This window comes from Rhinolophus sinicus, linkage group LG04 (assembly GCF_036562045.2).
Source record: "Rhinolophus sinicus isolate RSC01 linkage group LG04, ASM3656204v1, whole genome shotgun sequence".
Lineage (NCBI taxonomy): Eukaryota > Metazoa > Chordata > Mammalia > Chiroptera > Rhinolophidae > Rhinolophus > Rhinolophus sinicus.
Genome location: NC_133754.1, coordinates 97366866 through 97392691, shown reverse-complemented (window position 1 = coordinate 97392691; position 25826 = coordinate 97366866). Strand labels below are relative to the sequence as shown.

Here is a 25826-nt window from a genome sequence, read left to right as displayed (position 1 = left end):
ACAGCAGCCTTATTCATAATTTTCGTAACTTAGAATCAACCGAGATGTCCTTCAACAGATTTATGAATAAATGAACGGTGGTGCATCCAGACAATAGAACATTATTCAGGGATTTTTTTTAATGAGCTATCAATCCACAAAAATACACGGAAGAACCTTAACTCCATATATCACTAAGCAAAAAATGCCAATCTAAAAAGGCTACATTCTGTATAATTCTAACCAAATGATATTCTGGAAAAGGCAGAGCTATGGAGAGGTAAAAAGATCAGGGATTGGGGGCGGGACGGATGAATGGGCAGAGCAGAGAGGATATTTAGGGCTGTGGAAATACTCTGTGAGATGCTGTAATGGTGGTCACATGTCATTATACATTTGTCACAGTGTGACACTACAGTGCTCACCTCCCGGTGTGACACCACAGCACTGAACTCAGAGTCCACACAGACACCTAAGACGTCCTCTCCATCGCCTCAGCATCATATTGCTGGCATTGCTGTGGTGCATCTTGTCGACACATCATCCTGCACAAAAGAGCCGGGATGATGGGTTCAGAACCACGGAATACCTCTGCTGCCCTGGGCACCTTCAGTCATACTCTACAGTCATGCTCATAAAGCCAAGACCCGCACAGAAACATATCACAGAATGCAGACACAGAGCTCTGCATCGTATAGACGCACAGACTGGGTGTCCAATCACGGCCAGAAAGCACAGTAACCACACATCCCTGATACAAGGTAACCACAACACAAGTATCATCTTGGTTACCAACACTCTATATTATCACAGCCCATCATTTCATCAATGTGGTTTAAAAGAAAATTCCTAAAAACTCAAAATCGTGAACAAGCTAAAACGTCTAGCTTCATCCCCTAGTAATAAAACCTGCTTTTTCTTCTCACCAAGACGCAGTGGCGCTAACAGCCTGCTGGGGTTTAAACACCAGGGTTTTGGGCTGCCATGTGATTTTATTTCTGAAAGTCTGCAACCCCATGAACAGTCAATCAAAAAGTTTCAGACAAGACGATCTGTAATAGTCTTGTCCAATAGAACTATAGTGCAAGCCACAAACACAACTGGAAATGTCCTACTCGCCACACTCAAAAAAGTAAAAAGAAACACAGAAAATAATTTCATAATCTATTTCATTTAACTCAACGCAGCCAACATATGATTTCAACGCACACTAAGCACAAAACATTCGTGAGATGCCTTACATTCCTTTTTAGTAGTAAGTCTTCAAAGCCCCGTGTGCGTGTTCCCCTCAGAGCACAGCGCAGGTCCCTCTCTCAGATCTCAAGTTCATTAGCCACACGCAGCTGTGGCCACCGGATCGAGAAAGTCACCTTCAACTTTGACAATGTCTGACCCTATGAAGTACTGCCTACTCTGCGCAGTGTCTTGGGCTCTCTGAAGGACAAATGCTGGACGGGGAGGAGGAATTACAACTCTTCTCCTTGCCCCTCACCAGGAAGAGCTTCTACCGCATCCCCCGCTCCCTGCTTTCCACGTCTGTATCTTGTCAATCCCAACTCAGCCAGCCTGTCCTCTCCCCTCTGATGTCGCCCTGGCTCGGGCCCTCGCCTGGAATATGACAACAGCCCCTAACAGTGCACTTCATTTGCAGTCTTTGCTGATCTTTACATCCAGCCCAATTGCTTTCTATCTGCGTCACCTTCTCAATCACCTGCCCACACTGGTGTCTTCCCTTGAGAAAATCTGCCTGAATCCTAACAGCAGAAAATCAGACAGTGGAAGAGTTCCACAGAGCTGAATAGACGTATTTCAACGTGAACGTGAACTGGAGAGAGTCTATTTCTCTTATTCTTACCAGCTCAAAATAAAGGGACGTGGCGGGAGGGGCAGAAGGGGACACGACAGAAACAGAACCGCTACCCTATACTCTTAGCAGCCCAGGCGGGTTAGACTCAGCTGCTGAGTGAGTCCTGCAATTCCAGGGGACCAGAGATCACTTAGTGGGCCTGCTCCAGTAACTCTTTGGGAGTTCAAAGATAAAAATTCTGTGGTGGTAAAACCAAAGTTGTGTTTCCTGACTGCATTAGAATAAAGAAAAAAAATAGAAAGGCATCTTAAATAAGGATAATGATTCTGTGGCTAAAAATAGTTGACGAGGCCTGATCCTCCGGCACTCACCTGGATGGGTCACCAGCCAGGACGGTTCCTCCCTTTGAACGTGAACTTCTCCATGATACAAAGCTGCCATTTAAGGCCTCGGAGAAAAGCAACCATTTTTGAACTTAGTGTCTGGAATGAGATTCCAAATGTCAGGACAGAGAAGCATTGACTCCATATAGTGGTTTACTGACCCTGGTTTCCCATAGGATCAGTCTCGGTAACGAGCTTAAAATAGTTACAGTAATCCTGGGATGCTCAGTGCTGCTTACGGCTAACGCAGTACCTCTGGAGACAGAAGGGAAAACGAGCCCCCAGACGCTTCACTGAAATGTGTGAAATGTGACATTTCTTTATTCTTTGGTATAAGATTACAAAAGAGTGGGAAACTTACTTGCAAATATAAAAACCTCTAAATCAAAGTTAATTAGGATTAGGTCGACTTTTAGGATGAAATCTGACGATATATCAGATTCTGAAACTTAGGCAGGCAGTGAGCAAGGTAAGAGATGAACTCTCTGAGCAACAGACTTACACACACACACACACATCTGTGGTAATACGTGGGCCCAGCACGCCCTCCATGATCATGGCTGATGAATGAACAGTGTCATTCATGCACCCTCATGAACACATCTATGCAGGTACACCCGGGTAGCCATGCAGGTATGATGGGGCCCTTTCGTGCTGTCAGGGTACCCTGCTGTGCAACTGACCACCCCCACTTCAGCACTGCTCCATCTAGGCAAGGGTCCTCTGTTAGGCCCTGTTCCGGGGTTTGCCCTTGATGGGAATGGGGAGAAACTCCCCAGGCGTGGGTATGAGGTCACTTTTATTTTTAACCTTTCCTAATAGTTGTTAACGTTGCTCTGAGCACTTCTCCCGGCCTAAATGGATGTAAATAACCTCTGGTATTCAGTGTGGTATTGACCAGAGGTTATATTTAGTAAATGTAAAGATCCAAGGAGGAAAGGTAGACACTCATCTTTAAAGGTGCTTTATACACATCCACCCATAAATGTTTAAAAACTTTATAGAGAATAATTTTAATTTAATCCATTTGTCTAGCTGTCACCTCCATCAGGTCAGGGTTTAAGAGAAAATATCCGCTGGAAAAATAAAATCAATTATTAAACAGAAGCCATCACTGCGACGCTTGTCAGCTACCTGTAGGGTAAGCAATGGCCTTGAAGGCAGGACGACTTTTAGCAAAAGGTGACAACCTTCAGAGACATTCGAGAATGAACACTCCGTCTCTAATCAGAGTGCTTGGCAGGTAGTCACATTCACCTGCATAATGACACACAAAGAACCCTTCAATTCTCCAGTAATGACCCTACGTGATCATCTCCTAGTTAGGCCTCTACTGATTGTTAGATTTGGAGGAGGGAAAAGGAAAACAACTGACGTTTTTGCCAATTCTGCTATTATGCAGAGTAAGTATCTAGGTAGATGCGTTGGCCTTGGTTGCTGAAGGGCAACATGAGAAAGACCTGACATACTGTCAATATAAGCTTGATTGCATCAAAGTTATCTGAATGAATCAATAATCAATGCATGCACTTTTATACACATTATTCCTCGCTAGCCACAACAACCCCATGAGATACAAAGTTCATTTTCATCCTCATCTGTAACAGAAGTAAAGGAGGCTTTTTCATGTCATCATATAGGTAGCAAATGACCATTAAAATTTGAATCCAATTCTCTCTAACCCTAAAACTTGGTGTTTCAACCCCTATATACATGTTACTACCTCAAAGAAACTTCAAACATAATCTGGACCATCGGACTAAGTCCAAAAATAATCCATGACAGAGCTCAGTCAAATCTTTACTTACTGAGTACAGAAAACGGTTGGAAATTAGGCCCAGTTCTGCATTTATTTCCATTTGAGGAAGAGGAAACATTGTGGACTGAATGAACTTGTTCTGCTCAACTTAGGTCTGCTATTGAACTAGGCAGGCTGGAGATGGTAGAAAACACACTGGCCTTGGAAATTAGCTGGTCCTGATGGACGTTAACCAGCAAGAAAAGAACATTTCTGAACCGTTCTCATCTGTGAAATGAGGGGACTCAGCCATCGCTGAGATACTGTCCAGCCCTTACATCCTAACATTACAGCTCCTCGTACTTTCAGCCGCCCCGATTCTCCTCATTCTCCCCCTTGAAACGTGGAACAGGTCGGTATGTGTAAACTAAGTCCACATAGGAACCCTGTATATGCAGAACAAAACCAAAAAGCCCTTTGATGACCAGGAGCGGGCAGAAGACATGCGTGGATGAGTGTGGGATCTGGAGGAGGGCTCAGGCCGGTTTCTGGAAGAGCTGCCATCCTCCGGTGTCTGGATTTGGTCTGTGCGCTCACTGCCTGCTCTTCATCGCTAATCTGTTCTTATTTCGCCAAATCCATGAATTCAGTACGACAGGAAGGAAGCGTCTGCTTACACACCACTGACACCGTAGTCCATGGAAAAGAGCCGCCTCTTCTGTTAGGTTCTCACTACTCACCCCGCGCCACACACTCATACACACACTCAGCCACGTCACTTCCCTGTTTGTCCGTGGGTGCCGTGCATGAGTGTCAACGCCGGGCAGGATAAGAGAGTTGAGAGCACACACCAGGCGTGTTGTGACCTCTGCTCTGCTCTCTGCTCTAGCAGCAGGAGCAGTGCCTGGCACATAGTAGGCACTCAATATATATTTGTTACAATCAACAGCTGTTTCCAGTCTCCCTTAGTGCAGCAAAAGGCTCTGCCCTGAGCAGACGGAAGCTCCGGAGGCAGGAAGACCCCGTCTTATTAGTCTTTGTATTCCACACCCTGGTAAAATGTCTCAGACACGCTGGTACAAAATATATCTTTAGAGAATGGTAGAAGTGACAAAAGTATAATTCAGTATCCTTGTTAAGAGAGGGGTCAAAGATATTTTTTAGCGAGAAGAAATAATAATCCCAGAATTATTTTACTAAAATAGTACGCAGCTCAGCATACCATCTTGAAGCAGATTGTGATCTTTGATCCTTTCATTACTAGGTTGCAAAAAAATGAGGAGCATAATTTTAGGGGAATAAACCACTGTCTAAGTTCACCCTGCTCCAGACCCTACCAAAATATAACAAATAGAAAGTGACATGCCAAGCACTAAGTTTCCCAAACACCCAGGCTCTGCTGTGCTATAAAAATAGGTGGTGTGCAATTTAATTGCCCCAAGCGAACATCCTATCACTGAAAGTATCATAATGTAACTCGAATGTCGTGAATGGGAGCATATTACAAGACCTGAAGCGTGACAATTAACTGTTTTCTTTTGATGAAAATTTACTACGGTTTGCTTTTTTTTCATCAGGAGATCATTTTAGATTCACAAGCAGTTGTAAGAAATAATACAGAGATGGCTGTCTGGATCCTTTCCTCAGTTTCTCCCACTGGAAACATCTTAAAAACTACAGTACAATAATCACAGCCAGGATACTGATGCTGGGTAAGTCAGGAGACAGAACATGTCTCTCCCACAAGGATCCCTCACGTTGCCCTTTCATCCTTCTCCCCCCACACCCGCCATCACCCTTGGCAACCACTAATCCGTTCTCCACTTCTACAATTTTGTCATTTCAGGAATGCTGTGTAAGTAGGATTAGACAGCACGTAAGCTCTGGGGATTGGGCTTTTTTCACTCAGTGCATTCCCTGGAGATCCATCCCAGTTGTTGGGTATACAGTAGTTGGTTCCTTCTTCACTGCCGAGTAGCACTCCATGGCATGGATGTACCAGTTTGTTTAATCATCCAGCCATTGAAGACCATCTAGTTTTTGGCTATTACAAACAAAGCTGCCATGTAATACTGACCTAACACGTTTTCATGTGAAGATATTTCCATTTCTCAGGAATAAATGACCAAGAATATAATGGCTGTGGCTAATGGAAGTCACATGTTTACCTTTACAAGAAACGACCAGACATTTTTCCTGAGTGGCTGTACCATTTTAAATCCCCAGCAACAATGTCTCAGTGACCCAGTTTCTCTGCATCCTTGCCAGGATTTGGTGATGTCACTGCTTATTATAGCCATTCTGCTAGGTGTGCCATGACTCACTTTTAATGAACACAGAGATCCACGACAAAAGGGAGAGACTCCCACAACCATCTGGGAATCTTTAGGTATTTTCCTGGTCCCTCATGATTGTCTTAACCTGCACAATAAATGAGCCTCTGCCCTTACTGAACTTCTGGGTAGGAACAGAAGAGCACTTCTTTAGTGTATTACAGAACAGCTACTGAACTCCGACAGTAAATATTATACTCAACTTAAAATGCTGGAAGCATTCCCTGTAGTGTCCTAAGAGCAAAACAAGCATGGCACTTCCGGTCAACCTTTTACTGACAGTACTAGCAAATATAATCCAATAAGGAAAAAATAAGAGTTATAACAATAATGAAGGAAGAAGCAAAATTATTATTTGCAGATAATGAGATTGTCACAGAAAATTAAGAGAATCCATAAGCTATCAAAATGTATGAGACAATTCACTGACTTGTTGGATATAAAGTCAACAGAAAAATCCAGTAATTTTCCTAGACACCAGCAACAACCAATTAAAAATGTAAATTTTGAATAATCCCATTCATTATAGAAACAGAAGTATCTTGGAATCAACCTTTTAAAATGCATGGAAACCTCATGGAGAAAATTATGGCACTTTAACAAAAGACATAAAAGACATGAAATGATGAGTGATATCACATTTGTAGTTAAGAAGACACAACATTTTTTAAAATGTCTATTCTCTCCAGATTAATCCACAAACTTAATGGAAATTTAACCAAAATCCTAACAGGATATTTTTGGCTTTGTTTTTGTTTTGTTTTCAGAAAAGTCTCTTTTAAAAAAATACATCTGAAAAGCAGCTCATCCCAGTTGGCTGTGGGATCAAATACGTCCCTAATTGTGGCCCCCTGGACAAATGATGGGCCCCGCACTCACTGAGAGCTTCGGAGCTGCCCACTCCTTACTCATGCCCACCAACACATCCTACTTCCAGTCAAAGAGAAAAACAAATGGAAGAGTAAGGGTCCAAAAAGAGCCAAGAAATTTTTACAGAGTGGGTGAAGAAGCTGCCCAAAACTTTGAGTGCTGGTTCTGCCAACAGCAGTGCCCCACTCCTGGCTCCCGTCGCTATCAAGTGGAGAAAAAGAAGAGGTTTCAGGCTCAGGACACTCCTGGGCCAGCCCCCCAGCTTCCAACCATCTCTCCCCTCACAACACTCACAGCCTCAGCACCTCTATCTGCCTGGGTCATCATCCAAACAAAACGGCCCTATGTGACCCCATGCCCAAGTTCACCCGACTCACCCCAGAGGGCCCTCGCCCTTCCTCACACAGTGTATAAATATTCTAAATAGATCCGTCTCTTACACCATCCTCTCTGTCTTCTAGAACTTGCAGCCTGTCATCAGCAAGAGGCCCCATAAGCTCCCCCTCTGGCCTCTGGCCTTCACTGCTCTACCCTGATGACCCTGCTTCTCATTGTTGACCACAGATCACTGGCCCTCCCTTCTCCCTAAAAGCGCCTTACTCGGACATTCGACTGTATAATTGCAGTATTAGTCTTAAAACATCCTTTCTGGAACACAAAATCTCCTCCGGCTACCACTCGATTTGCTCTCCCCCTCTTCTACAAAATTTACCCAAAAGAGTTTTCTAGAAATGCTGTTCCCAGTGTCTGTCCTCTTAGTCTCTCTCAAAACTGCTCTGTAGACATTGATCTCAATGGTGACACCAAAATAGCTCTTTGCAAGGTCACCGATGACTTGCATGTCTCCACATCCAACAGTCCGTCTCAGGCCTCATCTTCCTTGAGGTGTCAGCAGCGCTGGGGACACCTGAACACCCCCCGCTACCTGCACATTTGCCCCCTGAGCTGCTCAGCACCCTTCTTGGGGTCTCTTCTGACCTCACTGGTCATCCTCTCAGCCCCTTTGCTGTTGCTCTAATCTCCATGACCTTGAAATGACAGCGTGTCCAGGACCCAGTGCAAGGACCCCTCTCCTTTTGGCCACATCTATACACACTGCTGACGTAATCTGCAGGGCCCAGTGCAAAATGAAAATGCAGGCTCCTTGTGCAAAAATTATTAAGACTTTCAAGACAGGAGCAGCTGAGCATTGAGGCAAACGCAGGCGGCACCCATGGAGCCATCCTGCTGAGGACTCCTGAATTTCTCTCTCTGCTCTAAAACGGTCCCCTGAACTCCAGGCTCCTAAATCTAACTCTCTACTAAACATCTCCACTTGGCTCTCTAGTAGGCACTTCCTAGGTTCAAAACCAAATCCCTGACCACCACCCCTCCTTCCACAAGAGAGAACCCGGTTCTTTCTGTCCTCTTCCCCATCTCAGGAAGAGGCATCTTGTCCAGGTTTCTGAGACCCAAAGCCTCCGCGCGACCTTTGACTCTCCTGTTACTTAAGTCTCACCTCCAAATCAGGAGCAAATGCTGTTGGCTCTACCTTCAAACCTATGAGGATGTGCCCACCCCCTCCTTCCACCTTAGTGCTGCCAGGGGAACCATCTGGCACCTGGATTATTGTTGTCCCCTCCCACTGGGCTCCCTGCTTCAGCCCTTGCACCCCACGGTCTGGTCTCAACCGGTCAGCCCCGTGCTCCTTTTACACTGGGATTCCTGTCCAAATTTATTTGAAGGTGCCCTTATATTACTCAAATTTAAGAAACACTGGTCCAAATTACCTAATAAGCTGTTTCCCTCTCACATTACTCAACTACAGAAATAGTAAAGTCAGTGATTTTTATATGCCTATTTTCTCAAAGCAAGAAACACAAAGATTCCAAGTGACCTCGGCTCCAAATTGCAAACCCTGTGCCTTCTTCATATCAAAGATCTACCTACAAACTTGCCAGGAATCCTGAAATGGTAAGAAATCCAATCGTTTTTGAAGCTCCCTTTCCGTTTTTCATTAGCTAAGGGTCTGGGAAACGTCATGTATCATAATCACATAATCACATAACACCCAACTCCACAAGATTTTGGTTTCTAAATATGTAAATAATAATAACAACAACAATAATACAGGCGTCTACCGACGTGAGTGGTGGGAAATGCTGTCTGAAGCGCCAGGTGGACGGCATTAAACAATTCGGCGGCCCAACGCCCAGGCGCCTGCCACCTGCGGGCCGTGTGCCGGGCGATCCCCACCGCCGCTGGGTGGCTGCGCGGTGGGCGCGCGCGAGGCCCGAGGGCCCGGGAGTGAAAAACACTCGCGTGACCTTCTGGCTCCCTCTGAGCCCTGCGGGAAACACTGCAAAAGGCAAGGCCGGGCGCCAGCGGGAGAGGCGGGATGGTCTCTGCGCCCACCAACCGTGCCCACCGCGGTGGGAGACGACCGGGCACTGCCGCCTGGGTCACGGCCACCAGCCACCGCCTCCCCGCGCTGGGGCGGGCGGGCATGCGCAGGTCGCGCTCACACGCGCACCCGTGCCAGGGGCGGGCCGGGGTCTCTGACGCCCCCCGCCCCATCGCAGGCCTGTGGCCCTTAACGGCTTCGCAGGTGTAGTGGCGCCCAGCCCCCCAGGAAAGGGCAGCGCGTAGCATGGGTGGATCCTGCGGCCCCAGGATCCCAGGGAGGGGAGGCCGGGCAGAGGGCGGGGCAGTGTCACCTAACAGCGCCCGCGCCGGCCCCGCGGACCCTCCCTCCCCGAGTCCCTCCCCTCTCACCTACGGACGAGCGGATCCTCGACCTTCGAGGCAGGGACATCTTAAGAGCTCTGTCCAGGCCGGAGCCGCTCAGCATCTCGCCCCAGTGGGGGGCTTCGCGGCCCCGGGCGAGTGGCGGAGGCTGCGCACACGCCTGGCTGGGCCGGCGGCCCGAGGGTCATGGGTGGACGCGCGCCGGGCCCGGGCTGCAGGGGCGGCCGGGAGCGCGGGCTCCGGAGCCGCGGCCGCCGCCGGAGGGTGCGCGTCGTGCCGCAGCGGCGGGCCAGTGCGGCGGCGCCCGCGAACGTCCCGCTGCGGCCTCGCGGGCCCGGGCTGCGGCGGCGGGGGAGGGGTACGGCCTCCGCGGGGAGTCCCGCGCGAGGAGGAGCGGGGCTGGGAAGAATCTGAAACGTTAGGCAGGACTAAGGGGTTTAGGTGGCGGAGAAGGCGATGGGGTGAGATTGTTGGATGTGGGGGTGCGTCGGCGCTTTGGGGGACGCTTCTAGGAGATGGAAGCCCCTCGGGGTACCGTTTTCTGTCTATGCCTATCTGCTACCTATTTTACCTGCCTGGCGCTTGTCACGGGGTGCACGTGTCTCATATGAATCGTTCAGAACTCATAACCTCCTTTCTTTTTGAAGTTTCTGTGTTTCCATGCCCAGTTAGGTGGGAACTGTGTGGGTTCTTTACAGGAACATTGTTCCTACGGTGTCCGATGTAGCCTGGAACTCAGAGAAGGCCTGGGTCTGCAGACTCCTAACCCCCAGTGCCCACGGCCTGCCTAGAATTCTACTGAATGGCCTGTTAAAGCTGTAAGAACTCCTAGGGATCACTTAGCGCGCGCACACACACCCACACACGGACACACACGGACACACACTCACATCTCCTTACACAGAAGCAAAATCATTAAGAGGCGAGGTGACTTGTCCAAGGTCAGTTGATCTATTTTTTATTGTTTTTACTTGTCAGCTAGTAGTTTAATCTGTGCTTGGTCCTTCTGGGCACAGTTCCATAAAGAAAAAAAACTGAATATTCTTAATATCTGATGGAATTCTGACTTCTGAGTTAAAAAAAACATATATATATACACATATTCATGTAAGAATCTGACCCTGCATTTACTGCTGTGATCATTATTCTTCATTTAACATAAATTAAAAACTTCAGGGACCAACAAGGAGAACAGAATTCAGCAGATGGAATCAGTGTGGGGAAAATGGGGCTCCCCAGTCCCCCAACTCCTTCTGCAACAGAAAAATGTTGCTGATAAGAAATGAGTCTTTTGCAGGAAATTGAGCAAGAAGAAAATGTTCTAAATTGTCCAGCTGAGCTTTGAGGGGAGAGCGATGTGTTCTCGGGGGGCATTCATAGCTGCTGCAGGTGATCTTACAGCTAGTGCATCCTAGCAATGAGTTTCTCAAAACTTTGTCACTAATGATTCAATAAATGTTTTTATGGATAATCACCCCTTGAGGACCTAAGCAGAACCGAAGGGGACTTGAGTGGAAAATATGCCTTTTTCAACTTCAAACTTTAGGATATATAGAAAAAAATTTTTTCATAACTAGACGGGAACAGAAAAAGTAGATAGAGGTTATTTTTAATTTTTGAGAAAGAAACTGAATATGTTAAATATAGAACATTTGCCTTGGCCACCCCAGGCTGACCCCGTCAGTGTCCTACCGTGGGTTTTTGCAACCCTGTCATGAATTGAGGTTGTTGCTTCTGTTTTCATGTTTATCTTCCAATTACCAAAACCGCCCTGCCAACTTCGCAAGGTAAGATAGCTCAGTTGCACACCTTGAAGATCAGAGCATAGGTGCCAGGAGCGGTAGATGGGTATTTCACTTGAACTTGTGGTGTCTCACTGATTGCTGTGGTAAATTCCCCAGATCTGAGTGGCTGGTCGGTATCTCTTCTGGGAACTTAGAGAGATTAGGAGGACAATTGGCCACAGAATCCAGACGTAAATCCTATCTTTGAGGTCTTCAAGGGATGTGTGTACACAAAGGACAAAAAGCTGGCAAATGATCAGAATTTATTATTAGCTTTAGAATCCAAATGCCAGTGTGGCTTGCTCAACCTATGCTTGGCCTCTCGGAGAAATCCATTCCTCTTTGCAAGAGACTGTCTAGGCTAGAATCGAGGGAGACAAGCCTGTAAAAAGAAGGAAGAGTAAATGCAAAATACAGAGAACAGGGAGAGTCAGAGAAATTAATTTTGTCTCTATCCTTACAGAAGCAAGAACTTCTCAAGAAAGAGAATGTGCCTCAGTGTCCTAGAGCCACCACCCCAGGGGTTCACAAGTCAGGTAACAGAAGCCGCCTGCAGAAGAAAGAAAGAGTCGCTGAAGAGAATCCAAGAAGGACACAAGCCAAGCCCCTAGCATGGTGGGTTGATATGTATCATTGAGCTAAGCCACAGCAGCCCTTTTCTTCCTTAGGGATGAAGTGGAGGAAAAATGGGAATTAGAGTTTTCTTTCCCTGAAAGCCAACTGTCTCCATCCTCACTACCCTGTGTGCCCCTCTAGCTAAGCAGGGAGATCAGCGGAGATGTACCCAGTTTCCCAGAGAGAGGCCCCACGGCCTCAGGTGCTGACACTGCAGAAAGGCTGGCTCTACTCGTCTCCAAGATTTCCAAGGAAGGACATCTGTACAACTTCTCTAGACAGCCCAATCCAATGTTCAAGAAGTAGGGTTTTCAAGCAGTTCTTCCTATGACCATCTTACATTTCTTCTATTTTAATTTAAGCCCATTCTTCCTTATTTAATCTTCATGCTTCTAGAGAACCACCAGGTCACATCCTTCTCAAGAAGTTCTTTCCTACAAATGAAAACTTGTAGCCATTCCTCAAGCCCTTCGTTTCCTCAAACTAAAACCCCATTTCCTGTTTTAAATGTTCATACATTTATACCTTTTATATATGTATGCATATGTCTATACATATATAAACATTTAAGAAAAGGAAATGACATATATAGGTCATGTAAAAAGGTGTAGATAAGCAGACAGCTGTCATCCATGTACCTACTCTCCAGTTTAGGAAATAATAAGACACAGCGGAAGCCACTACTCCCTAATCCCTTTCCTGTCCTTCTGTCCCCAGACCAATTTCCTTTTAGGCTTTCTTCATAGGGACTCTTTCCTCTTTCCCTGTTGTTATTTACAAACAAACAAACAAAGCAACCCTGACAATATTGGGCAAAGGACTCAGGAAAGACGATAATTCATTCTTCTATGATGGTCTTATTTAGCATTGTGTAAAGGCATGTTGATGACTCTTAACACTTCTCTAAATTCTTCTCATTCTGACACATTGTTTTTAGAGAGCAGTGTCCCAAACTGGACATAGAAGAAGAAAGAGTCAGTAGAACTGTCATTATCAATCTGCCTAATGACAAAATGGGCAGTTGTCCCAAACCAGGTCCCCCTCAATTATTCATTCACTCATTAACATTCACATCTGGCATGCCACGCTGGCTGCAAATGGAATTTTAACTGGGGCTGTCATCTGGTGTCCCTAGACATGGTCTCTCTAGGTAGTCTGGGCTTCCTTTCAACACGGTGGCTGGGTTCAAAGGGTCCCGGGAGACAGAGCCAGGTGTAAGCTGTCACCTTCTAATCTAGTATTAGAATCACTTCCACCACATCCTGTTTGTTAAGGCAGTCACAAAGGCCCAATCTATCCAAGGAAACAGGAAATTGACTCCATCTCTTGATGGTAAAGTGGGAAGATTCTGGAAGAGCATGAGGATTGGAAACTCGGTTGCAGCCCTTTTTGGAAATACAATCTACCAGAACTAGCAACAAGCAATTTTAATTTTAATACAGTATTATTTATAATTGCACCAAAATCATAAAATATGTATGGAAAATTAGTGAAAGATGAACAAGCCCTTCACACTGAAAACAAGGCATTTGGGCTCCCAAAGAACAAAACTGAAGTACTTTATGTGATTTCAGGTCTTACTAGAATAGTGACACTAATCCAGACGTGGTGGTATAGACATGACTACACAGATCACTGAAGCAGAAATGAGTCCGGAAATAGATTCACGCACATATGGTTGAATAATTTTGATAAAGGCAATAAAGTAATTCAATAGGAAAAATATAGTCTTTTTAATAAATACTTCTATAACAACTTGATGCTCATATGGAAAAGTAAGCTTGACCCCTTAACCATACACAATAATTAACTCAAAATGGATCATAGACTTAAATGTAAAAAAGTAAACAGATAAAGCTTGTAGAGGAAAATACAGGAAAAAATACTTCTTACACAGGACATACAAAGCATAGCCATAAAAGGATAACCTTATAAATTGAACATCATCAAAAATAAAACTTTTGCTCATCAAAAGACACCACCAAGGAAACGAATAGGCAAGTCACAGACTGTGAGAAGACACTCATAATGCATACATCTGACAAAGGACTTGTGTCTAGAATATATAGATAACTCCTACAATTTAATACTAAAAAGACAAATCTAATTTGTTAATCATCAGGAAAATACAAATTAAAACACAATGACATTCCATGACACACCCACCAGAATGTCGAAATAAAGATTAACAACTCCAAATATTACAGAGAATATTGAACAACCAGCACATATATGAGGTGTGATCAAATGATATAGTAAATGTTTAAATTTTAAAAAATTATTACAGTAAAAGACACATTGCCATTAATCCCCCTCAAAATACTCCCCCTCGCTTCAAACACACTTATTCCATCATTCTTGCTACTTCCTGAAGCAGCTCTGGAAGTCCTCTTTCATGAGTGTCTTTAGTTGCACTGTCATGGCTGCCTCAATGTCCTGAATCATTTTGACTTTGGGGAAGAGCCAGAAGTCGCATGGTGCCAGATCCAGTGAATAAGGTGGATGAGGACACACCATAATGTTTTTATTTGACAGAAATTACTGAACTGGAAATAGTGTGTGACATGGAGCGTTGTCATGATGGAGGATGATTTACGGCACACTTTAAAACACACGTCTCACACCTGACTGACTGCACCAAAGAAGTTGAAACTTGTCACACACTGTTACTAAGGTTCAAGGCACCGCTTCCCATGTTGAAGATCCTTGTCTTTCCATTGGATGGCACTCAGCAGCAGCATTCACCGTAGTTTGTGATCACAATGGAAAGGCTCTGTATCACACATCGCTACAGGTATGGCAATTTCTGTCAAATAAAAACATTATGGTGTGTCCTCTTCCACCTTATTCACCAGATCTGGCACCATGTGACTTCTGGCTCTTCCCCAAAGTCAAAACGACCATGAAAGGTAAACATTTTGAATCGATTCAGGACATGGAGGCAGCCACAACAGCACAACCAAAGACACTCACAAAAAAGGACTTCTAGAACTGCTTCAAAAAGTGGCAGGATAGAAGGGATAAGTGTGTTCGAAGTGAGGGAGAGTATTTTGAAAGGGATTAATGGCAATGTGTCTTTTACTGTAATTTTTTTTTAATTTAAACATCACCGTATTGTTTGATCACACCTCGTACATGGCTGGTGGAAATATAAAATGTTATAACCACTTTGGAAAACTTGTAGTTTCTCATAAAATTAAATGTGCACCTTCCCTTTGACCCATAATTCTACTTCTAGGTATTTACCCAAGAGAAATAAACAAATAGTTACAAAAAGAAATCATAAAAAATCTTAATAACAGCTTTATTCATAATAACCTCAAGATGGAATCAATCCAAATATTTTATTCATCAACAGGTGAATGAATAAGCAAATTCTGGTATATTCATATAATGGGATATGACTCAGCAATAAAGAGGAATAAATAACCAACAATATAGATGAATCTCAAAACATGCTGAGTGAAAGCAGGACAGAAAAGAGTAGCTACAGAATGATTCTATTAAACTAACTAGATTAGGCCCAAGATGGAGTTGCTCATGCTAAGCCCCACATCAGCAAACGGAAACTTAACAGTTTCTATGCTCTATGCTCTTGGCTGTCCCAGAAAAGGAAGGCCTAGATCAACCAATCAGCACTTATCTATCCAGCACAAGTTACCTAACCTGGCTCTAAGACTTCCCTTTGCTCTAGTAAGGAACGTAACCCTGCTTTAACCAATCAGCAAATGACCAGTATAACCTCCTGTTCCTGCTCACTTTGGGCTATAAACATCTCTTGCAAAGTGTTCAACATCACTAATCATCGGAGAAATACAAGTCAAAACCACAATGAGTTATTATTATCTTATACCTGTTTCAATAGCTATTATCGAAAAAAAAAAAAAAAAACAAGTGTTGGTGAGGATGTGGAAAAAGGGGAACCTTTGTGCACCATTGGTGGGAATGTAAATTGGTGCAGCCACTATGGAAAACAGTATGGAGGTAACTCAAAAAATTACATAGGATTACTGAATGCAATTCCACTTCTGGGAATTTATCAGAAGGAAATGCAAACACTAACTGGAAAAGATATCTGTACCCGCATGCTTGTTGCGGGATTATTTACACTAGCCAAGACACGGAAGCAACCTACTTGTCCATGAATGCATGAATGGATAAAGAAAATGTGGTACACTTACATAATGGAATATTACCCAGCCATAAGAAAGAATGAAATCTTGCCATTTGCGACAACATGAATGAACCTTGAGGGCATTATGCTAAGTAAAATAGTCAAATAGAAAAAGACTGTATAATCTTACTTATATGTGGAATCTAAAAACCAAACAAACTCACAGATACGGAGAGCCGATTAGTGATTGCCAAAGACAGTGGAGCAGGGAGGGAGCTGAAATGGGTGAAGGGAGTCAAAAGGTACAAACTTCCAGTTATAAAATGAATAAGTCCTGGGTGTGTAATGCACAGCATAGTGACTATAGTTAATAATACTGTATTGTATATTTCAAAGTTGCTAAGAGAGATCTTAAAAGTTCTTATCACAAGAAAAAGATTGTAACTGTGGTGATGGATGTTAACTAGACTTACTGTGTTGATATTTCATAATATATACAAATACCAAATCATTATGCTGTACACCTGAAATTGATGTTATATGTCAATTATATCTCAATTTTTAAAAATCTCTTGCCTGTATAGCTCTTTGTAGCTCCTTTCTATCTGCTAGATTGGATGCTGCCCAATTCATGAATTGCTGAATAAAAGCCTACTTCACCTACTTCATCTACTATACTGTCTGTGGAAGTTTTCTTTTAACAATTCCATTTAAATGAAGTTTTTAAAAAAGGCAAAAACTCTAAGGGTCAGGTTGTAGGGATTTACTGAAAATGGACTCAAGGAAGCTTCCTGGGATGATAAAAAGGCTCTGTTTCTTAATAAAAGAGTGCATATTGGGTGTATGCATTTTTCAAAACTCATCAAACTACATAATTAAGATCTATACCTCAACTTTTAAAATACTAATAAAGGATGTGAACTTTTTAAATGCCTGCACTAGAATACTCATAGTAATGTCATTTATAATCACAAAAACCTGGAAAACAAGCCCAATGACAAGAGAACGAGCAAATAAGTTAAAATTATTTCTTAAAAAAATGATTCTCTTTAAAAATAAAATTTTTGAAGAATATTTAATGACTTGAGAAATAATTTATAATATAATGTTAAATGAACAAAGGTGAAATGCAAAACTGTATATAGGTTTTGATCAATTTTTTAATATATACATATACAAGACATATATCTGTATCTAGAGAGAGGTATTAAAATATTAACTGTAATTACCTGTGGGTGGTGATTATTATTTCCTTCTTATACTTCTTGGTATCTTTCAATTTTTTTACAATACAGTATGAAAAAGTGTTTCTAATGAAGTGTAGGAATATAGTGAGCTCACTGGCCCAGAGCTGTTGGTAAAATTCCCCTTGGCTGAACATGTGCAAAGGATGAATGTCAGAAACTGATCAAAGCCAGGGTTGGTTGCCAAACCGAACCAGGGGAACAGAAGGAATATCATAATAACAGGGTAAAGAACCTCTTAGGAGATGCAACTCAGCTACAGAGCACTGGGAAATTCAACAGCTAACACAGAAACTTGATGACAAGTGAATAAGTCTGAAAGCATATGAACTAGTTTTATAATAATGATAATGATGGCTAGCATTTTTTAAGTGTCAGGCAATAAGCTAAATGCTTTGCTTGTTTATTCTCATTTAATTTTCCTAACAAAGCAAAGAGATAAGTACATTATTATCTCTGTCGTGTGGATGAGAAAACTCAAGTTTAGAGAAGTTCAGTAATTTGCCCAAGATCACACAAGCAGGTCATAAACGGAGTCAGGATGTGAGCTTTAGTCCGTGTATGTCTAGTGGCCACACATAATTACTGTATTCTCTTACATCTTCAAAAAGATCTTTCAACAGAGAAGTAGAAGAAAAAAAGAAAGTATTTCTAGACAGTCCTAATAGCACAAACCAAAAAAGCATACTTTCATATAAACAGAACGAAAGACTTTAATCAAACATCTGTATTTTCTTTCACATCAGCTGACCAAAGAAAGACTAGCAAAGGCAATTACACCTTTGAACACATGCACTCTCACACAATATGAACACAGACTCATAAGTTACTAAATGCTGAAGTCCATCAACCCTCTAGCAGATGGTCGTCTGTTACTCTGTCGTCGTGTATGAACTGCTTTCTCTCCACTGCAAGTGATTTAGGGGGAGAGAGAGAAGATTATAGCCCCTTGTTCCCTACCCCTGCAGTGGCCATAGGAACTATCCTGACCAATCAGACTAAGTCTCCCTGGAAACCATGGTTTCTCTCCAGGTGAAAAGGTGATCTGAGCAGGAAAAACCGGGAGGGGGGTGCGCTACACAGAGATGCACTTGAGGACAGAGGGTCTTGAGCTATAAAGACATCAGTTTGGGGCTTCCAGAAGCCATTTTGGCACCATTCGGAGAGACCCCGGCCAGCTAGCCAAAACTGAGATTCATTTTCTGATAACATTGTTTGACCTGATCAAGCCAGCCTTTTCTGAAGCCCAGGCCACTCCCTGCACTTTATGTGATTGAATAAATTCCCTTTTTACTTACGATTATGTGCAGTCCTAGAATTTCTACATAGAAGGACTTGCGGAAGGAAAGAGTGAGAAAACATACATTGCAGCTACGGCAATAATCCCGCAAAAAATGTACAGTCTAAGTAAAAGACTGTAGATTTTTTGCGGGATTATGGAGATTAATGGGGGCAGGAAACTAAACCTCTGCCAAGCCTCTCCTGGAAGCTAACACTACTTAGGTTTGTGTCACTTGCAACCAAAATATTATTGATTGATACAAATCCCTTCATCCTTTCTGCATCTCGTCCCCCCTTTGTCATCAAATTTACCTGTAATGTGCTGTTAGAAAGAATGCCATGTGGAGATGAATGGGTGTCAACATAAAAACAAAGCAACAGCAAAACTTCTCAGTGTTTCACAACACTTTTTTTTTTTAAAGATTTTATTGGGGAAGGGAACAGGACTCTATTGGGGAACAGTGTGTACTTCCAGGCTTCCAGGCCTTTTTTTTTTTTCCCAAGACAAGTTGTTGTCCTTTCAATCTTAGTTGTGGAGGGCGCAGCTCAGCTCCAGGTCCAGTTGCCGTTTTTCTAATTGCAGGGGGCACAGCCCACCATCCCTTGTGGGAGTCGAACCGGCAACCTTGTGGTTGAGAGGACGCATTCCAACCAACTGAGCCATCCAGGAGCTCAGCGGCAGCTCAGCTCAAGGTGCTGTGTTCAATCTTAGTTGCAGGGGGCGCAGCCCACTATCCCTTGAGGGAGTCAAGGAATTGAACTGGCAACCTTGTGGTTGAGAGCCCACTGGCCCATGTGGGAATCGAACCGACAGCCTTCGGAGTTAGGAGCATGGAGCTCTAACCGCCTGAGCCACCAGGCCGGCCCTTCACAACACATTTTGATTTCAAAAATAAAATACGTTCATAGGCATCAGCATATATATCAGCAAATATATTGGCCATGGCTTTAGGTCCCACATGAAAAACAAAAATCCTTAATCTTAAATCCTACATATGTTTGGACCTTCTGATTCTCCTTGTGTGATGCTTTCTGGGAAGTAATTAAGGTCATGGACATAAAGAATGCCTATCCGCAGGCAGCCTGATGGCTCAGTTGGTTAAAACCCGAGCTCTTAACAATAGGGTTGCCAGTTTGATTCCCACATGGGCCAGTGAGCTGCTCCCTCCGCAACTAGACTGAAGACAACGAGTTGCCGCTGAGCTTCCAGAGGGGCAGCCAGATGGCTCAGTTGGTTAGAGCATGAGCTCTCAACAACAAGGTTGCCAGTTCAATGCCCACATGGGATGGTGGGCTGTGCACCCTGCAACTAAGACTGAAAACGGTGACTGGACTTGGAGCTGAGCTGCGCCCTCCACAACTAGATTGAAGGACAATGACCTGGAGTTGATGGGCCCTGGAGAAACACACTGTTCCCCAATAAAAAATAAAAAATGCCTATCCACTAAAAATTTCTTATCAGTGTCTTCCTTTAATTTACATAATTCTCCATAAATAAAATAACTACTTTCTAATTTCAATGATGCTACAACTCCTCAAACATTTCTCAATTATTTCCTTTTCTCAGAGAAAGTTTAGGGCTTAGGGTCAAAGTATCCAAATAGTAGCCTTCCACCTACGAAATAAATTTTAAAATAGCAAGAGGGAATTTCAAAGAATCATAAAAGCTTTTAAATCCATGATTTCTATTAAGATCAGATTGCACAGTTTAAGCTCAGTTACAATGCTGAGCAAAACAAGTTTCACAGACTCGCTTTAATGTCAGCATTTTTTATTTATTTTAGAACATTCTCTATCCCAAAGGAAGCTGATCTTCAGTGTTGAGATGAATGTGAAAGATAACTAATATACGTCTTTTTCTTTCCTTCTATCTGTTTCCCTTCAGCTCTTTTTTTTTTTTCTGAATTACATTCTAAGTTGTGGTGAAAGGTTTGTCGTCCCATTTGGGCAGCTTGTGTGGAAATGCTATTAAGAAGGCACAGCAGAATAAAAAATAAAAATAAAATGGGTTTCTTGGTCAAGTCTACAACCCTTGCTTTTCCCATTATGTAGATGAATATGTAGGTCCCTTTAAACTCTGAAATTCAATGATTATAAAAATAAAGTCCAAATGGTAGCAAGTATCTCGTGCCACCAGTATTCACAAGAGCAGTTGAGTGCGGACAGTTGCACATGTTCTTCCTTGACAACCTTGGACCAGGAGATTGACAGCTTTCACATATAAAGGAACCACTTATTAAATTGTGACACGTACTGAACGCAGATCCCTGCTGATTCAGTAAGTGGTAAATGGGCCCAGAGAGAGGGGACTTCTCCAGGCAGTCTGGGTGATTCTGACATGCATGGTCTATGCATGCATCATTTCGAGAAAACTGTCTTAGATTCAACCCAACTTTCCATGTGTTGCAGAAGCAGAGAGCAGAGTACCCTTTCCTGTGGTTGGTCTAGCCAGGATGGGCCCCTGAATGCTTGGGTTGCCAACTACAATCAGAGCCCTGCACCTAGTGACCTGAGAGTCAGAATTACTCCTGACGGACTTGGATAGAAAGAACTCCAGAGAGTGACGAATGGGCTAGGGGTGTGGAGGCGCAGAGAAAGGCAAGCATTCGGTGAGGAGACATGAGGGTGTGTGCTGTGTGATCATACACAGACATACACGTGTGTGCACAAGAATGGGGAGTACCTTTAACCTGGGTCTTCAAACATGATGTCCCCCTAATGTGGAAGAGATAGGAGAGCAGAAAAAGCAACTTTGCCCACCTAGAGCACTCAGCCAGGATGTCAAGCCCCAGTGACCAACCAAGGAGAGAGCAGGCGTGAACATCTCTACCAGCCATACTGTAATGAAGGCAGGTGCCTGGGAAACAAGTCTGGAAAACAGACTGGAAAAGAAGCTGCCGTCCACCTCACTTTCCTCTCTCTTATGTGCAGACACAGCTGGAAAGGCCATCTTGACACACTGTACCCTCCCTGGCTTCCTCTCAGGAAAACTTCCAGGAGTTCCCTCCCCCCTGCCTTGAAGAAAGAGGAGACACAAAGCGGTACAAAGGAGCGCATGAGTGTCCAGTGGGGTAAAAAAGGAAATGACGTGGGCAGAAAATGGAGTGGAAAGGGCAACTAATGCAGTTTATAGAAATATTGGCAATTTACTTCCACCATCATGAGTTACAGGCAACTGCTTGTAGGTCCCGATTCTCAGCCTGTTTTTAAAACAACTTGTTATGTCCGTGAGGGTTATCTTAAGTTAAAATAAGACAATATAATCAGTACATCTACATAAGCAGATACACATAAGCTGCACTGTGTCACAATATGCCTACAATGCACAAGGGAGTAAGGCCATCACTAGCCACTCGTCCCTATCATGGACCTGAGGACCCTGGGTACATACACGACTCCATGACATGCCAACTGATTTACAAACTGAGTGAGGGCAGTGTAATAAATCTATATGGTAGTTGGGAGTAAGGTAAATTTCATTTTTACTTCATACATTTAAAAACAATACTTTTCAATACATAGTGCTGGATCAATTGGATATCCACAGGCAACAATGTGAATTTAGATCCTTATAACTCACCATTGGAGCTGATGGGCCCTGGAGAAACACACTGTTTGCCAATATCCCCCCAATAAAATTAAAAAAAAAAAAAAAAGAATCAACTCCGAGGAGCTGATGAAAAATATAGGTCCCTGAGCCACACCTGTCCTAGCCCACCCCATGACTGATTCAGCGGGTCGTGTGTACAGGACAAAACTCGAAACTTTTATATTCCCAGGCAGAGTCCCACCCCAGAGCCAGTCCCTCCAGTTCTCCAACACCACCACCTGCAGGAGCTGGTGGGAAGCAAGAGTGAAGCTCAAAGAACGTTTGGACCTGCTGCTCCGAGGAGGGGAGAGCCCTGCAAACTGGGCAGCAAGGGGCTAGCACCCTGCTTTCACCCTGAGAAAGAGGTCCAGCGAAACCTGAGGGTAGGGAAGCTGCCTCCAAGTCTTCATTTTGAAGTGCAAGTGAAAGCCTGTGCCTCTGCCTCGAAGATCAAATTTTACCTAGAAAGAAGGCAGAGGACACCCCAGGTGCTGTTTCAGAAACTGTTGAGTCCTGCCCCAATTTATCCACTGCCCAGTGCTGCGTGTAGGCGGAGGAAAGGGCACAGAAGTGTGAATGTGCTTCGCCTCCGTGGGAGCAAAGGAAGTAACAACATGCTTCCTCTTTGTGGCTAATTCCCTTACTGTAGTGAATGGTAATTATCACCCTGTTCTGAGTCAGGGAGAGCAGATCTAAGGTGCATTTTGGGGTGTTTCCCAGCGTGGGGTGCTTACACAGCATGGCTGTCTACCCATAAAGCATGCAGTTCCTCCCAAGTTATTCAAGGAGGTGGAGCGTTATCAGTGCACACACAATTCCCCCGCCACATGCTTGGAGACTTGTGTGTACATTTCCCTGTCTACACGGCCTAGAAGCTGAGAAAAGCAGATTGCTTCTGGGCGAGAGCGCACACTGTCTACATGCTGGGTGATGCTGGATGGGACCCCTGGTTCCCTGGAGAAGGGATATCTCCTGCGGCTCCCCGGGCCCCCGGGCTCGCCTAGCTGGACACCAGAGAGAAGCCACTCCTGGAAGTTCCTCCAGCTCAGACTTGAGGGGCATGGACACTGAAAGAAGGCAGGTGGGAGTTCACCCTGGGGAGGCCAACGGCATGGAAATTATCTGCGTTCTCGCATGTGAGGACCACGTTTTAAATTGTCTTCTTCATTATGGATGACAGACCTTACCTATGCCTTATGAGCGGTAGATGATAGCTTTTCTTAAATCACTGGAAACTTGCCTTAAATGCTTATTTCTGTTTATGTGTTCAGAGGTACAGCTGCTGCCGAGTCTGTTATTCCTGTTGCTGAGAGAAACAACACTGCTGAAACCTACAAAAGACACAATTTTACCTGAGAAAAAAGTTCCTACCACCCTTCCCTAATCGAGCGACTTTAGTTAAACCATTAAGCATGGTATGAAAAGCATAAATACGAAAGAAAGATACAAAGTCTTGCTGCACACACTCTTCATTCCCCATCAGCCCCCACAAAGGGAATGGAGGTAAAAATCAGAACCCCAAAAACCCTCACTTGGCAGACGGGCTCGCGAATTCTAGAGAATTACTTGCCTGGGCATAACTCCATGGCGAGATATTGAGAAGGCAACGTTTAGTATTTGGTTTGCTATCTGTTCCATCACTCCTATGGGCTAAAAATATTTAAGAAACATGAATGTTCATATCACATTAATTTTCAATATTTCTTCTACTTTCTTGCTCTGAGTTTTAAGAGGAGCGGCAAAGACAGATAAACGTTTGGACAGAGGCTCTTCCTGAATTATTTAACAACCAAAAAGCTTTAGGTTGCATCTTGGCAAAGTATCAGCAGCGCACTCAGGCCACCCCAAGGACACGGTGCTGTCAGAAAGAAAAGGAGCCCGCTTTCTGCAGACCTGCGATGGATGGGGAAGCGGGGAGGGACGCACCGAGCGCCTGGCTGGAGGGGCGGGTCTCCGGGCGGAGCCCAAGTCGGAGATGCTGGAGCTGCACTGTTTATCCGGCAGATGGAGCATTCGCCAGTGTGGATCCATTTCTGTCCTCTCAAAGGACAGTGGCATGATACACCATTTCATTTATGCCTGACCTGTGACAACCAAGTCAATGAATATGCCTAGCAAATATCCCCTCAGATTATGGAGACCGAGGTGCACATTTTACGAATAAAGTGTAGATAGAATCCGGCCGCTAAAGCGGAATAACCGGGTGTGCAGACTCCGGCTCTGCCTGCGCGCCTGCGCGCCCGGGCGCCAGCACCCCTCCCCGACAGGGGGCGGGCGTGACTAAGCCTGGGGCCCGCGCAGGTACATACTGGCCCCGGCTCCCTCCTGCCTCCACGGAGGGATCTAGCTGCCTGAGCCAGCACAGAAAATGAGGACAGACAGGATAATGAGAGAAAGGACAGGCAAGGAAGGGAAGGAAAGAGAGAGAAACGGCCAAGTTAGGGCCACGGGAACAGGCCTTTGCACCGCCTCCCACCCGCCTTCCCTCCGCCCTCCAGGTTCTCACTCCCACACCGGCATCCTCCAGGATGCCCAGGCCCACTCGGGCCACTCGGCGCCCGGCGCTCCTCGGGACGCCCCGGCAAGCTACACACCTCCTTGACCTCCTCCTTACGCGGATAAACACGTTCGTAGGGTACACACACCCTCACCTGCACAGGCAAACTTCTCTTCAACTCTCTAGCCCTTTGCCTACCCCTACCACCTAATGGCTGCGTTGCCCTGGGGCTCTCTTTCCGTCCCCTTTCCTCGTGTTCCTTCCCTCTTCTCTTTTTCCTCCCCTCCAGTCCCAGACTCCCCTCCTTCCTCACCCAGGGCATCCCCAGCAGTGCCTGCAACTGTTTCAGAGGTGGACACCCATTGTCAAGTTCCAAAACTAGAGCCACGTGTCAGCAGTACCAGGTGGCGGGTGCAGTTCTAGAACGTGGGTTGGAGCCTGTGGCGGGAAGGCTGTGGCTGAGGGAGCTGAGTGGAGGAGACCTGTGGGGGTGGAGGCCTGGCTGAGCTGAGAGCCCAGAGCAGACACCGCTGACCCTAATGTTAGCCTGGCTCTGGAGCGGTCCCAATTCAGGGACAGCTGGGCCTTTCGGAAGATCTCTTCAGTGTACGAATGTCACAGCTGAGAGATGAGAGGAAAGCATGGAGAAGGTTAGGAGTGTTCAATCGATAAGAAGCTGGAAACCAGAACCAACACATCCAGACAGGTTAAGAGAATAGGGATTTTCACTTGAGAAACGATTTCCCTGAGAGGTGACACTATGCCTTGGAAAATACAGCCTGTGGCTTACTCTGCCTCTTGGCAAATATAATAAGTGTTAAATACTTGATTTTTTAAAAAGCTTGCAAAGTTTTGCTTATTAGAA

The 25826-nt window shown here is 44.6% G+C and overlaps 1 protein-coding gene and 1 long non-coding RNA gene across 3 annotated transcripts in view; one reads left to right on the top strand and one right to left on the bottom strand.

Annotated features, from left to right (window-relative positions):
* The window catches only part of LOC141571072 (phospholipid-transporting ATPase IB-like), a 110730-nt gene extending 100604 nt beyond the window's left edge, over positions 1-10126 (bottom strand). The window contains exon 1 of one of the 2 annotated variants that reach the window (XM_074330046.1): positions 9865-10126. In XM_074330046.1, the coding sequence (XP_074186147.1) occupies positions 9865-9940 (76 nt within the window). In that variant the 5' untranslated portion in view covers positions 9941-10126. The remainder of the gene's footprint in view (positions 1-9864) is intronic. The other variant, XM_074330047.1, reaches the window with a different exon arrangement.
* A 185-nt stretch (positions 10127-10311) lies between these two features.
* LOC141571073 (uncharacterized) lies at positions 10312-17025 on the top strand. Its single transcript, XR_012495594.1, has 3 exons — positions 10312-10778; positions 12085-12236; positions 12378-17025. It is a non-coding gene; the product is annotated as an uncharacterized LOC141571073 (long non-coding RNA).
* Positions 17026-25826: the final 8801 nt, after the last annotated feature.